This window comes from Canis lupus, chromosome 32, assembly GCF_048164855.1.
Source record: "Canis lupus baileyi chromosome 32, mCanLup2.hap1, whole genome shotgun sequence".
NCBI classification, from domain to species: Eukaryota; Metazoa; Chordata; class Mammalia; order Carnivora; family Canidae; genus Canis; species Canis lupus.
In genome coordinates, this window is record NC_132869.1 from 33,454,481 (window position 1) to 33,469,437 (window position 14,957).

Genomic DNA, 14,957 nt, shown 5'->3' on the forward strand with positions numbered 1-14,957 from the left:
CTAATCACTCAAATGATCAATCAACATTACAACATCTACAGAAAGAAAATAACCAATTTCATAAAGGCTACTAATTTGGCAAATATGGGTCAGAAATCACTCAGATGGTGTTTTTAGTTAGATCAAAGTAGAGATACCTGTTGGTAAGGTACCGTTGCTAGTCTGAAGCTTCATTTACTGATCATTTTCCTCCCTGCGAATCCCAGCCCAGGATGATACCATTAGAATTGCATTTTAAGCTTCTATAAGTACATGCATGTTTACATTTTATTATTTTCCATAACAATCTAAGTTTCAAAGACATGTATTTCCAGTTTCCATTTTTGAGAACACCAAAGTCTAAGTTAAATGTGTCTCTGGTTATACCAACAATACATTAAGAAAATCTGGTCAATATGAATTGTTGTATGACAAAAAAAAAATTAAGTATCTATAATTCTACTGCCCAGATAATACAACTTATTTTTTTTTTCTAGTCATGTGTGTGGGTTGTTACTTTTAGGATTATTTGAATATTTGTATTGGCTTTTCAGCTATATCTAACTGCATTTTTTAAAGTGGATACTCCAGGAATTATAATATGCACACCCAGTCATTTACAGGCTACTTAAAGTTAGTATTGCACCACTTGGTATACAATAACATAATTGTAATGAATGTTAGCAGAGTGAATCCCATTATCACTGTAAATCATGTACATATATCAAATATTCCATAAGATAACGTTGCAATTTTCATTTTGGGAAATTCTAAGTCTTTTAAGGAATTTAAGAGGTAAAAAAGTAGTCTTTTATATTAACTATTTACCATGTGTTTTGTTCTTCCTTCATTCCTGCAGATCCAGTTTTCTTTGTGGTATTATTTTTGTCAGCCTGAAGAACTTCCTTTAGCATATCTTATACAGCAGGGCTGGCCAGGAATTCTTTTATCTGAAAATGTTTATATTTTACCTTTCCCCCTGAAGAATATTTTCATTGGATATTGAATTCTGGGTTGACAGGTCTTTTATAACACTTGCAAGGTGTTGTTCTAGTGTATTCTTTCCTTCATGGTTGGGGTAAAAATACATGGTCATTCAAATCCTTATTCCTCTGTAGGTAATGTGTCATTTTTCTTTAATGGTTTTCAAGATGTTTTTAATTTTTCCCCTCGCAGCTATTTTATTAACAGATGGATATCTTTGTCACTTAGCAGTTTGCTTATGTGTGTGTAGATGTGGTTTTCCATGACTTTATCCTGTCTATAGTTTACTGAGCCTCCTGTATCTGTAAATCTAAATACTTCACCAAATTTGGGGAGTTATTTGTTTATTACTTATTTCTCCATTATTTTTTTTCAGATGTCTTTTTTTTTTTAATTTTATTTATTTATTTATGATAGTCAGAGAGAGAGAGAGAGAGAGAGAGAGAGAGAGAGAGGCAGAGACAGAAGCAGGCTCCATGCACCGGGAGCCCGACGTGGGATTTGATCCCGGGTCTCCAGGATCACGCCCTGGGCCAAAGGCAGGCGCTAAACCGCTGTGCCACCCAGGGATCCCCTCAGGTGTCTTTTCTATCATAATGTTTTCCTCTAATACTTCTGGAACTCCAATTATATGTTATTCCTTTTGATATTGTCCCACAAGTCTCTGAGGCTTCATCTTTATAAAAAAGTCTTTTCTCTCTCTGTTCTTCTAACTGGATAATTTCTATTACTCAAACTTCAAGTTCATGGATTCTTCCCTCTCTCGTCTCCATTCTGCTACTGAACTCATCCAGTGAGTTTATTTCGGAGTATATTTTTTAGAGATAAAATGTTTTTTTTTTTTTAAATAGTTTCTATTTCTGGCTGACAATTCCTTCCTTCTCATTTATTTCAAATGTGTTTTTCTTTAACCTCAGAGAATCTAGTTATAATGGCTGCTTCAGACTTTCCGTTGGGATAATTCCAACATCTGGGTCATCTCTGGGTTCTCTTTCCCTTGAGAACTGGGCCACATTTTCCTGATTCCTTATGTATCAAATAATTTTGGATTTTATTTTGAATACTGAATATTATTGCTGTGTGGTCTAGGTGCTGTTATAATTTCTTGGAGGACACTAATGCTTTTGTTACAGTAGGCAGTCGACAAAGTTATGTTCAGATGGTAATTTGTGTTTCAATTTTTGTAGGCAGTGACTTCTTAGTTTAGTTCTGTAAGCCTTGTCTCTGCTAGTTCACCTTTACCCCATGTGATGTGTAGCTCAAGAGCTAGGCTGACACTTGTGTAGTCCATTCACTGAATCTGGGAATCCCCTTCCTTTGGATTCCCTTCAAACTCTCCAGCTCACAGATGCCCCCCTGTCCAGGAACAAGGGGGTTTCTCTTGAGGTTTCAGTTGCCTGGGCTGCCACACCACACTGTGACTAGGACCTGCTCTTGGGGCAAATACTCATGAGAAAAGAAAATGGGGAATTCACTTCTGTCTGGGTCTTTCTCCACAATCTGCCTACTTCTTCAGAATCCTTAGTTGTTTTTTGTGTTTTGTCTGGAGTTTTTAGTTATAGTCAGTGGGAGGGATGGGCTTCAGTGGCTTTATGTTTCCACAGTGGAGCTAGGACTCTCTGATTTTTATTTATTATAGAGATTTATTTATTTATTTGGGGGGGGCTCTCACGAGCACACACATGTGCGCACACACACATGCCATGCATACTCACACATGCAGTCTTAAAACAGACTCCCTGCTGAGCGCAGAACCTGACCTCACAACTCTGAAATCATGACCTGAGCTGAAATCATGAGTCAGAGACATTCAACCAACTGAACCACCCAGGTGCCCCCTCACCCTGATTTTTAAAGATATCTGCAGGATGTAGGAAAATAGAGTGGCAATTATTGTCTTTCAGGGCTCTAAAGGTATCTTTTCAGGGTCTCCTGACATCAAAGTTTCTGTTCAGAAGAAAGTTCAGTTTCTTACTGTTGTTCTATTTGAAGGTAAGATAGCTCTTTTCTCTGGCTCCTTTTAAGAGGAAACTCTTTGTATTCTATTCCCATCTATTTTAACATTAGATGCATAAGTATGGTTTTCTTTGCATTTAATCTGCTTGACATTTGTAGATCTTCTAAATATGTGAGTTGCCATCTTTATTCTCTTTGGGAAAATTTTTGGCAATTCACTTTTTTAAATGTTCCTTCTATCTCATTCTCTCTTCTTCTGGAACTCAATTACATCAATGTTAGATATTTTCACTAAATCCCACATTCATTTTTTTTATTTTCCATTTGTTTTCCAATCTGCTTCTGAGTGGATATTTTCAACTGAGTTTCTATCTAGTTTAGAAACTATCTTTTTCTGTGTTTTGTCTGCTGTTAAATCCAACTACTTCATTCTTAATTTCCTATCTTTTTTAGTCCTAGAATTTATACTTGATTTTTTTAATAGATAATTATCTGGGGAAATTTTCTACCTTTGCTGTTTTTCTTCACCTTTGACTTTCTTGAACATAGTAAAATTATTTCAAAGTCTCTTGCTAATTTAAATACTTGGATCACCTGAAATTTTCTTTTGTTAGTTACGGTCTTGTCTCTTGGTACAGCTATTTTTAATTAAATAATATAAAAAATTATATATAAAAAATTATATATAAAAAATTATAAGGACTCCAGATGATATTCCATGCCTCCAGAGAGGACACACTCTTTCTTATGTTAGATAAAGGCTGATCATCTTCATCTAATCACAGGCTGAGCTGAGTCAAGCCTAGGATGCAGTTTGGTCAGGTTCGGTCCAACTCTGGTTTGCCAATGCTCCTAAGGCATAGCTCTGCAGGACTTCTAACAAAGGGCTTGGTGTGTTTACCAAAGTTCTACCAGCTTCCACCCACACCCACCTCCCACTCAGAACTTATGAACTCTTTGCAACTCTATTCCCAACACCATGAAACTGCTGAAAACTTGTCAGAGACTTTCCGCTTACCTTTTTAGCCTCCTATCTCATGCAGTATCAGTATTTGGAAAAGGCTCTTAAGGGGTAAAAAACTGGAGTATCTGAGGACCCTCAAGTCTCCAATTTTGTCTTTCCAGATCCACAAGATTCCAAAAGCTCTGTGGCCCCCTTACCTCTCCTCAGTCCTCTAAGGCCAAACCTGGATTTGCAAACCCTTGCTCTGTACTCAGAATCAACAAATGGCCTCAGGGGAAAAGCAGCTGTAGAACTTCTAGTTCATCTCTGCAATTCTCTGCTAGCATCTTGCCCTTCGACTTCTTAGTTGTTTGAGCAATTCTCTGATTACTTTAAACAGATACTTTATATTACATTTAGCTTTTTTGCTCTTAGGAGATATGTATATAGATATATCACAAGTCACTCCATCCTAACTAGAGGAAAAATCCAGTCAGCTGGTAATTTTTTGAAGGCATGCTAGATATTTCCTGAAAAAAATGTGCATTTTGAAGGAAATAAGCTCGAAAAGCATTTTCATATAACATTAACTTTTACTCCAGCTATAAATCATGTTCTTTCAAAACTGAACTGTAAACATAACCTTAGTTAGTGAATTTTCTTTCCTTTTCAAGTTATTATTCAAGTTCAAATTCTGATACTTAGAAACCTCACGCATTCCAAGAGTCCTTTTTGGGAAAGTTGTGTTTAAGGAGCATGATAAAAATGCCAGGAAGTTGCCAGGAAAGAACTTTTAGTGGTGGAAGAGGGTAAAGGGGAAAGTAGAAAACATGAACAGAACTTACCTTAGATGATGTGGTATACATGGTGAATCTTGAATACCATTTGCTGGCTTTCTCGGCAACTCCTTTCCCAGCAGTGAACATACTGTTCCTTAGAACATCTAGTTTAGGTACTAGCAGTGTATCTAAATTAAATGAAGGTGATGAATGGGTTAATGCGTCTTGAGATTCTTCCCTAAATGGGCAAGTAGGTGAGAAGGCTGGAGAAGACCAGAGTCTGTCCCGAGGTCTCTCCTCAGTTTTTGTATAACTTTTAGATTTGGTAAGTCTCACTGGCCTCGGAGAATGAGGAGGCAGGCTAGATCTCCTGCATGCCTTGACAAATGTTGGACTTTTCTTACTGGTTGATTTGTCATCACATGCCCGTTGTAAATCGATGCTTGGTGTGCGGCTTGTCAAAGGACTGCTCATGTTATTCATATACATCACAATCTCTTCGGCTAAGTCACGCCTGGCGGATGGTGTTGAAACGCTTTTGCTATCTTCATCATCCTCCTCCTCTTCCTCTTTTTGCTGCTGTTCAGTCTCAGCAACCAAAAGAGAGAGGGGATCAAATCCTGTGGCAACATCCGTTTTTTCAGAAGGTTTTACCGAGAAGCTGCTGCTCATACGCTGAATCCTTCTGGGATTTTGTGAAGCAATGTATCCCACTTTTGATCCATCTGTCTCACTGTCTAAGTCTTCCAAATCAAAAATAACAGGAGAATCCACTTTATCTGCCAAACAATTAGAACCATCGAAAGGTGTATCATCGTCGCTAGATTCCTTTTCTAGACTGTCTCTTTTTGATCTTAAAGGGGGTTTTCCAATATCAAGACTAGTTGGTCTTGTGCTTTTTGATATAACGTTTGAAAGAATTTTTGCATCAGCTCCTAGTTTTTCAACCATGTCTCCAGGGTTTGCTTCCTGGTTGATTCTATTAAGCATAAGTCCCATCAGCACTCCTCCACTAAGATTGCGGTTTCTGCTTCCCCAGGAGAGTCGCTGTTGCAAATTAGGTTCGTTGTCACTTTTATGTCTTTTCCTGAAGCATCTATTTTGACTATTTCCTGTTTCATTTGTACCCTCAAAAGATGATAGTAAGAGCAGCTTAGATGTGCTTTCTGAAAAACAAAGAAAGTGTTTTTAGCTATGAAAGATGTAATGTGCAGTTATAAGATGTCTTAAATTATTTAAAATACTAGTAATGAAAATGATAATATCAAGTGCTCACTGAGCACCTACTATTTAACAGATACTATAACTAGGCACTTTACTTACATTATCTACTGTAATCATGCCAACAAACTTATGGATTGAGAAGAAACTGACACTAGGAGAGATGAATTATCTAGCCCAAAGTTACCCAGTCCTTAAGTGATGGAAGTGGGATTCAAATCCAGACATGACTAACTATAAAGGATATGCTTTGAGACATAGCATGTACTGCTTTTTAAAACTTTTAAGTTAAGATTAATATTTACCTTTTTTGAAGTGGGAGATACAGGCTTTCAGCTACAGAATAAATAAGTCATGGGAATAAAAGGCATAGCATAGGGAACATGGTCAGTCATATTATTATAGCATTGTATGTTGACAGAGGGTAGCTATACCTGTGGTGAGTGCAGCATACAGATAGAAAAGTTGAACCACTATGCTGTACATGGAAACTAATGTAACAGTGTACTCAAAATTTTTTTAAATGCACCTTTTTATATTTAATAAAAAATTTATAATTCCACTAAATTGATTAAACAATGGTTGTACAATTGTGAACTAGATAACCTTGAGATCCTGAATCTTCTGCCTAGAAAAATGTAAAACAAAACCAAAAACACTAAACCAAACCAAATAAAAGGCAGTTATGCTAGCTTTACCCATATATAAAACTTACTTTAAAAAACTCTAAATCAAAAAAAAAAAAAACAACAACAACAACAAAAAAAAACTCTAAATCTAGGATGTCTACGTGGCTCAGTGGTTGAGCATTTGCCTTTGACTCAGGTGGTGATTCTGGGGACCTGGGATTGAGTCCCATATCGGGTGCCCTGCAGGGAGCCTGCTTCTCCCTCTGCCTATGTCTCTGCCTCCCTCTCTCTGTCTCTCATGAATAAATAAAATTAAAACAAACAAAATCAAACTCTAAATCCTATGACTATAGATGTGGCTAAGTAATTTTACCTTTATTTCACATATGGGTTTACAAGTTTATACCAGTTAAATGTGAATGGCTATTTTCTACTCAGAAACTTTTCACTGCTTTTTGCCAAATTACTTAGGTACCAATGCTGAAAGCAGAAAGCTAGGTTTCTGATCACTTTAATTGTCCTTATGTGGGAGTCTTATTTTTTTATAATATTTTATTTGTTAATCTTAGAGAGAGCACAAGTGGGGAGGCAGGGAGAGGGGTAGGCAGAACCCCTACTGAGCAGGGAACCCCATGTGGGGCTCAATCCCAGGACTCTGAGATCATGACCTGAGCTGAAGGTAGACAACCAACTGAGCCACCCAAGGACCCCTTTGTGGGACTCTTCTAAAGTGTTAGTCTAGATATGGTATTGTTGACTATTCTTTTTTATATTTATATCCAACAGAACTAGAGTGCAATTACTAAAAATGTGCCATTTTCCTGCCATGTGATGCATTTAAGTAACAGGATAGGAGACAAAAGGGAATACTGGAGACCATAAAAGCCTACAAACTAATAATGTAATAAGTATATACCATTAACAAGGAAAACAGCACAGCAGAAAGGTAAAGTTTATTTTTTTCTTTATTACCTTATGAATAAGGACATAAAAACCCCAAAATATGCTTTCTTTTAATATTCTGGGAAACCTTCTGCTTGACAGATTTATTTATTTTTAATTTTTATTTATTTATGATAGTCACACAGAGAGAGAGAGGCAGAGACATAGGCAGAGGGAGAAGCAAGCTCCATGCACCTGGAGCCCGATGTGGGATTCAATCCCGAGTCTCCAGGATCGTGCCCCGGGCCAAAGGCAGGCGCCAAACCGCTGCGCCACCCAGGGATCCCTGCTTGACAGATTTAGTATCATCAAAGACTTGGAGGAATCTCATAACCGTAAGACAGTACTCTAGGATTGCATTTAAATAGGTGTGTGTGTGAGGAGGTCCTCTTGCAAAGTCAAAACCATGTTATGCCTTAAGACAAAGCTGGTTATCAAACTATACCAGAGGTTGGCAAACTATGTTTCTGAGCCCAATCCGGCCTATGGACTGTTTTTGTACAGGCTCAAATGGTTTTTACATTTACAATCGCATACCCACAAAGAACAGGTGACAGAACTTGTCTGTGGTCTGCAAGGCCTAAAATACTATCTGGCTATTATTTGCAGTTAAGTTAGCCTAAACCTAGGTTCCTATGCATGCTAATTCCACCAGACAACGTGGGATGCTGCATTCCTTTAACACAGAGCCACAAACTGTTTAAATTCCTTGGGTCAGGAGGTTCTATGACATAATTCTGATCAGTAATATTAAAGTGGTAGTTTTTGAGGGTTTCTGGACAAATTTTGCTTTCCAGATAAAAGGGGATGGATGTGGATGGTAGTCCCCTTTCCCATTTTTTCTCCCTTGCACAGATAGATGATGCATGAAGATGCCAGTGGCTCTATTATAAATATAGTTGGGTCCAGAGAACTGATGGCAAGGCCCTTGAACTAACATCTTGAGCAATTGTTTACCTTTGAATTTCTTATTTGAGGAAAAAATCTTGACATGTTTAAGTGACTGTTAATCATATTTTCTGAATCTTACAGCTGAGAGAATTCCTAGCTGAGATACTAATGCTTTTTCAGATTTAGAGCATTCTATAATTCCTTCTTACCACATAGCCTTTCACAGATTGCTTCCTTCTGCCTGGAGTGCTCTCTCTCAATCCCTCCTTTGCAACCCCTGTCCTTACTTGCTTTCAATTCAGACTTCAGATCTAAACTCAAGAACCATATTCTCCAAGGAAGTATTCCCTGACTGTGGTCAACTTCCCCTCAAACCCAGGACACATTTTTCTATTATATGTTCTTGCAGAAACTTACAGCCCTTCTTCACAGTATTTAATCTTTGAGCATTTTTACATTAACTTGATTATTTGATTAATGTTTTCCTATCTCTCCTACCTGCTTTCTCCATAAAGGTAGGGACTATGATTTTGTTTTTTTTTGTTTTGTTATTCCTTATCATATCCCCAAGAAACACCTGATATCCAGTTACATATAGCAGGAGCTCAAGAAATAACTACTGAATGAACACTGTCTGCTGGGAAGCAACTGCCACCAAAAGACCAACTCAGAATATGACACAGTATAATATATTATAATACGATATACTATAGTTAAATATGGTAGCTGAAGATAAAAAGTTAAAACAAACCAAAACCAGAATTAGGCTTAGAAAAATATCTGTTTTATTTCAGCATGTTCTATTTCAGAGTAAATTTTCTTGTGATTCAACTCTCAGTGATTCAATATACATTTATAAAAATGTTAAATTTTCAACATAATCATGAATAACTATAGGGTAATGATTTTATTTCAATATTCAATCAAACACAAACATCTTTGGTTAAACCACTCCAATATCTTTTGGAAGCTATCAGATATATAGTTAGCTAGCCAGCTATATGTATAACTACATGCACATATACACATATGAGTATACAGTGATATAAAATATCTGTATATTATACTGCGAAACATAAACCTGAAAAATGCTTTGAATCCTAGCATGTACTAGTATATAAGAAAAAAGTTATTGGAAAATAAGTATTCCTAGAAATCCCATATACAGTCTTGGGCAGTTAGTGATAAACCCATAACAGATGGGAATGTTTTCAAGCCCCAAATCATAAAGGTAAATTAATAACTGTAATTCATACTTAGGAAACATATCATAGGCTTTTAAAACCCAATTGGTTAAGCATAAAAGGGTAACCAAAACCAGATGATGAGTCAGATGCTGATCACTATGACAAAATGTCAGGATCAAAGGATGGTTTACGATCATATTAAAACAGAGAGATCATATAAGTAGATCTTCAGAAAAAGGCAAGCATGAATAGACAATAATGAAAGAACAATAAGGCAAAGGCTACCAAAGGCAAGTTATTACGGGTTATAATTAGACAATGAGTAGGTTGCACGGCAATTCCATGATCCCCAGAAAAATTTTAATATTTAAGGTGTAACAATGATCCAAGAAGAAATGCAAAGATAACTACAGTTTAACTTTTTTTTTTTTGAGAGCTAGAGCAGGGGAAGTTTTTCGATTGAGAGCCAGACAGTAAACATTTTACTCTTTGTAGGCCACACGGTCTTTGTGGCAACTAGTTAGCCCTGCTGATAGACTGCAAAAGCAGCCAGACAGAATGTAAATGAATGAGTGTAGTTGTACTCCAATAAATCTTTGTGAATACTGAAGTTTGTCTTTCATTGTAATTTTCATGTGTCACAAAATACTATTCCTCTTCTAATTTTTTCCAATCATTTAAAAATGTAAAAACCATTCTTGGCTCGTGGGCCTGTACAAGCACAGGCTGCAGGCCCATTGTGGCCCACGGGCCATAGTTTGCCTACCTCTGAGCTGGAGGCCTATCTAATTATGCTGCAGAATAACAAATATCATTGTAGCAAGGCCATTTACAAACAGCCTTGACAGCGCAATCCTTCAAGATTTGTTTAGATTACACATGATATAGAATTGAGCCAATACCAACATAAAATATTATATAGGCAGGCTAGTAACACTAAAAACTTTGAATGTTATGTCTATTTAACCCCCCCAAAAATGATTTGATGAAAAATTTGTGAGATCAAGTATTATCTCAAATCCTAAACTGACTTTTCCATTAACTAGTTGATAACTTACATGATCTGCCAACAGCCAGATTATGGCTTGGTTTTCTCATTAAAATAGTGCTAATACCCCTCATGAATATAAGCATTGCTGTATTAATAAACATAAAATATATAAAAAGCACTTTAAAAAAAAGATTTTATTTTAGAGAAAGCACAACAGGGGGAGGGGCAGTGGGAAAGGGAGATAGAGAATCTCAAGCAGACTCTCCACTGAGTGAGGAGCCTGTTGCACCCTGAAATTATGACTTGAGCTGAAATCAAAAGCCAGATGCCCACTGAGCCTCCCAGGTGCCCCAACTGAGCCTCCCAGGTGCCCCAAAAAACAGTATGAAAAGAAAAAATATTAGGTGCTACTATCTAAACTATCTTGAGGACTGTCCTTTTACCTCTGAAAAAACAGGAACAATAATGAAGATTAAAGAACTATATGCTTCATTTAAAAATTAAGGGTGTAAGATACCCTCAGATGGATTATCTCACCTGCTCCCATTTGCCCCTTCCAGGAAGTCCCAATAGTTCAAACTCAAGAGACAGTATGTGGCTTGTAGGTTTGTCTTTATCCTTTGTTATAACAAAAGCTTGAATAGAGTATATCATAAAATATAGAATTCAAGCTACTAAGCTATACAATGAGAGGCTACACAAATATACAAAAAAATAATTCTGGAAAATAAAGACTTTAAAAATTCACTAGAAATACAGATACAAGATATTCTGCACATAAAAGAGGTTTATTATTCAACTCACCTGTGCTTTCTCCTGATATTTTATCAGCACCATTGTTATTTGTACCACTGAGGCGAACTATACTGGAAGAACTTTGATAATTGAGTTTAGGAAGACAGTCAGCACTTCCTTTTGTACTCTCACTCTCTGACACTGTAAAGATTAAAACAAAATTGTTAAGATAAAAGCTATATAGAAGCTATTTAGCTTTTTTTTTTTAGCTATTATAGAAGGCATAAAGAGAAGTAGCTTTTAGTTCTAAATATTTCTATCTGATAATAGGTAATAAGAAAATACCAAACACCTCTATATCTATTTGTTGATCATGAGTAAATGATTCCACTTATTTGAGGCCTCAAGGTGTGTTATCAAATTACTAAGTACTGGTCATGCGTGAGGTCCATACCTACATTTTATATTTCTTCTTTGGTTGTGAAACACTGCTTTTGACGGAGGTAGGCAAGGTGGAGTGTAGGAGATAAGTCACAGACCATTAATAAAAGCATTCAATAAAAATACTGTTAAATCTTAGAAAAAAGCCACTGTTTGAAGAAATATATATATTTCTACTATAAGAGTAGTAATTGATTGGAGAGTGTTGTGCCACTTAGGTTATACACTTTATACAGAAAGTACTGGAGTGTTGGAACATTATGTGGTGAAGAGGGCCTATAATGGGAGGAAAGAGAAGTTACAATGGGAAAGTAGAAAATAAAATTAGTACTTTTATACTTAAAGCCACTGGTATTTTCTGTTAACAGAAATTCAGGGGATCCCTGGGTGGCACAGAGGTTTAGCGCCTGCCTTTGGCCCAGGGCGCGATCCTGGAGACCCTGGATCGAGTCCCACGTCAGGCTCCCGGTGCATGGAGCCTGCTTCTCCCTCTGCCTGTGTCTCTGCCTCTTTCTCTCTCTCTCTGTGACTATCATAAATAAATAAAAAAAATTAAAAAAAATAAAAATAAAGAAATTCAGTGGAGCACCTGGGTGGTGCAGTCCATTGGGCTTGGGCGTCTGACTTGTTTTTGGCTTAGGTCGTGATCTCAAGGGTTGTGAGATTAAGCCGTCCCTCCGGGCTCCATGCTTAGAATGGAATATGGTTAAGACTCTCACTCTGCCCTGCCCTTCCCCTTCATGCTCTCTCTAAAATAAATACATTTTTGAAAAAGAAATAGAAGTTCACAAATTTATACAATATCAACTTAAATAATACCTACGGGAACTAGAATCACTTCCTTTCTTATCTTTTTCTTCTTGAATTTCCTCAGTAGATATATCCCCTCTTCTAACTTCATCCTTAGATAATGAATTATATCCAAGATCAGACTGGCCACCTAGGAAAAAAAGAAAAAAAGAGAAAAAACCTCCTATGCTGTTTATCATAAACTTCTTTTTTTTTTTATATCATAAACTTCTTTATTGAGAATAACTGAAATTAGGAGCAACATATTAGTGTCCAGGTTTACTTATGAGAAACTTTCTGGATAATGTCCAACTGAAAGTATTATTTTGTTAGCCCTCCTTGACCATCTCTATTAATGCAAGAAAGAGATGATCTCAAAATAGTTTTTTTTTTTTTTTGGCTCCGTACTGTAGTCAAAAGTGACTACGTATATTCGCACTATTGTCTGGGCTCCTAAAGGTACATACAAACCAGACATTCTTTAAGCCTATGACCTTTCTAGGTGAAAGTCAGAGTTCCAACTAAGCAAAGCAGAAGAAAAATTTGCATGGAATTCATAACAGAATATTCACACATAGATCGCTGGAGCCAAATGTCTAAATGATTCTACCAAAGAAAATGGGTCTATTTAAATTTATTGGTAGGTAAACACTATTTCTGAAAATTCAATTGGATAATTATTGAATTGCTCTTGAGTACAAATACATGGGAATGAGAAAAAAATTAGTGTTACTGCCAAGAAAGGCAAACGCATTGATAGAAGAAAACTTCTAATACACTGTTCTGTTCAAGAGGCCTTCTATAATTTTCTGCAAATTATTTTCACTAGGTTAGCATCAAAAGATAAGATTTTAAATCCTAGTTCTTTGTCCTAAGAGACATGATTTTAAGCAAATCACCTAATCTTCTAGCTTCAAATTCAAGTCTCCAGATTTATAACACACAAAGCAGTTATGATTTTATGAGGGAGACTATATATGGAATGGTATTACAAAGAATTATGTAAAGAAACTGTATTAAGTATCACTAGATATTTACTTTAACATCTGTTATAATTTTAAGTTTGTATTTTTTCTCATCAGACTTTTTTTCAGCTCTATTTCTATAGAAAATATAAATTTAAAAATAGGAAGATAATCTTGATGAAATTCATCCTTTTATTAGATTCTGCACTGCTTTATAATAGACTTTCAAAAGATCATAGTTAAAAACAAAAGATAAAACAAAGATAAAAAAAAAACAAAACAAAAAACAAAAGATAGAAGGGTGCCTGGTTGGCTCAGTTGGAAGAGTGTGTGACTCTTGATCTTGGGGTTGTTTGAGCCCCACATGGGGTATAGAGATTACTTAAATAAAAATGAGACTTAAAAAACCCTGATTTCTCCATTTTTAAGAGAGAATGCTTGAGGATGACTAGTATAACTCAGATTAAATTCACATTGCATGATCAAAAAAATAAAATGAGCCAAGGAAGAACTATGAAAATTACATTTCAACACAATTTGCTTATACTTAACTTTTAAAAGTGGGCAAAAGAGGAGACAAACCAAAATAATTTCACCATATGCAGACACAAAAGCCTTCATATTTCATTATTAATGCTTGGATTTTTAAATTTACTATTATTATTTTAAAAGATTTTATTTATTTATATGATAGAGAGAGCACACACACAAGCACGGGGAGCAGCAGGCAGAGGGAGAAACAGACTGTCTACTGAGCAAGGTGCTTGATGCAGGGCTTGATTCCGGGATCCCTGCAGGATTATGACCTGAGCTGAAGGCAGACACCCAACCAACTGAGCAACCCAGGCACCCTCCTGGATTTTTAAATTAAACATTTCTATTTGTTAAGAGGTGGCTCTTATATTCTGTTCAAAATTCATGGGATTCCAGGGTGGCTTAGTCAGATAAGTGTCTGCCTTCAGCTCAGGTCATGATCTCAGGGTCCTGGGGTTGAGCCCTGTGGCAGGCTCCCTGCTCAAGCTAGGAGTCTGCTTCTCTCTTTCCCTCTAAACACTACCCCCCAGTTGGGGGCATGCTCTCTCTCTCAAACATAATTTTTTAAAAAAGTCATGTATCTTTTTTTAATGTGCTAATGAAAAGGACAGAATTATTCAATAAATTTAAGTGTGACAGTTTTAATTCATGGAGAAAGCTTAGGTACATATCTGATAATTTAATGAAATTAATAGCATCTTCAGTGCTAGAATGCTACAAGTCTTATATGTATTTACAAGTTTTTTTATTATACCTTTTAATTTTAATATAGCTTAAGACTCACAAGAAGTTGCAAAAATAATACAGTACAGAGAGTTCCTATGCACTGTTCACCCAGCTGCCCTCAATGATACTATCAGACATGAAACATAATACACTTTTAAAACCAGGAAGGTGATGTTGATATGTATGATCAGGACTTTAAGTTTCTTCTTTAAAAAAACTTTAATTACATTTTCATAATTACAAAGAAGAATTTATCATAAGAAAG

At 36.2% G+C, this 14,957-nt stretch overlaps 1 protein-coding gene across 7 annotated transcripts in view; it reads right to left on the reverse strand.

Annotated features, from left to right (window-relative positions):
- Nucleotides 1-14,957, reverse strand: part of DENND4A (DENN domain containing 4A) — a 139,224-nt gene that overhangs the window by 19,862 nt on the left and 104,405 nt on the right. For all 7 annotated transcript variants that reach the window (XM_072809198.1, XM_072809204.1, XM_072809203.1 and 4 more), the window contains 3 exons: nt 12,502-12,618; nt 11,307-11,438; nt 4,708-5,807 (listed from right to left, as the gene is read on the reverse strand). In XM_072809198.1, coding sequence (XP_072665299.1) covers nt 4,708-5,807; nt 11,307-11,438; nt 12,502-12,618 — 1,349 coding nt within the window. The remainder of the gene's footprint in view (nt 1-4,707; nt 5,808-11,306; nt 11,439-12,501; nt 12,619-14,957) is intronic.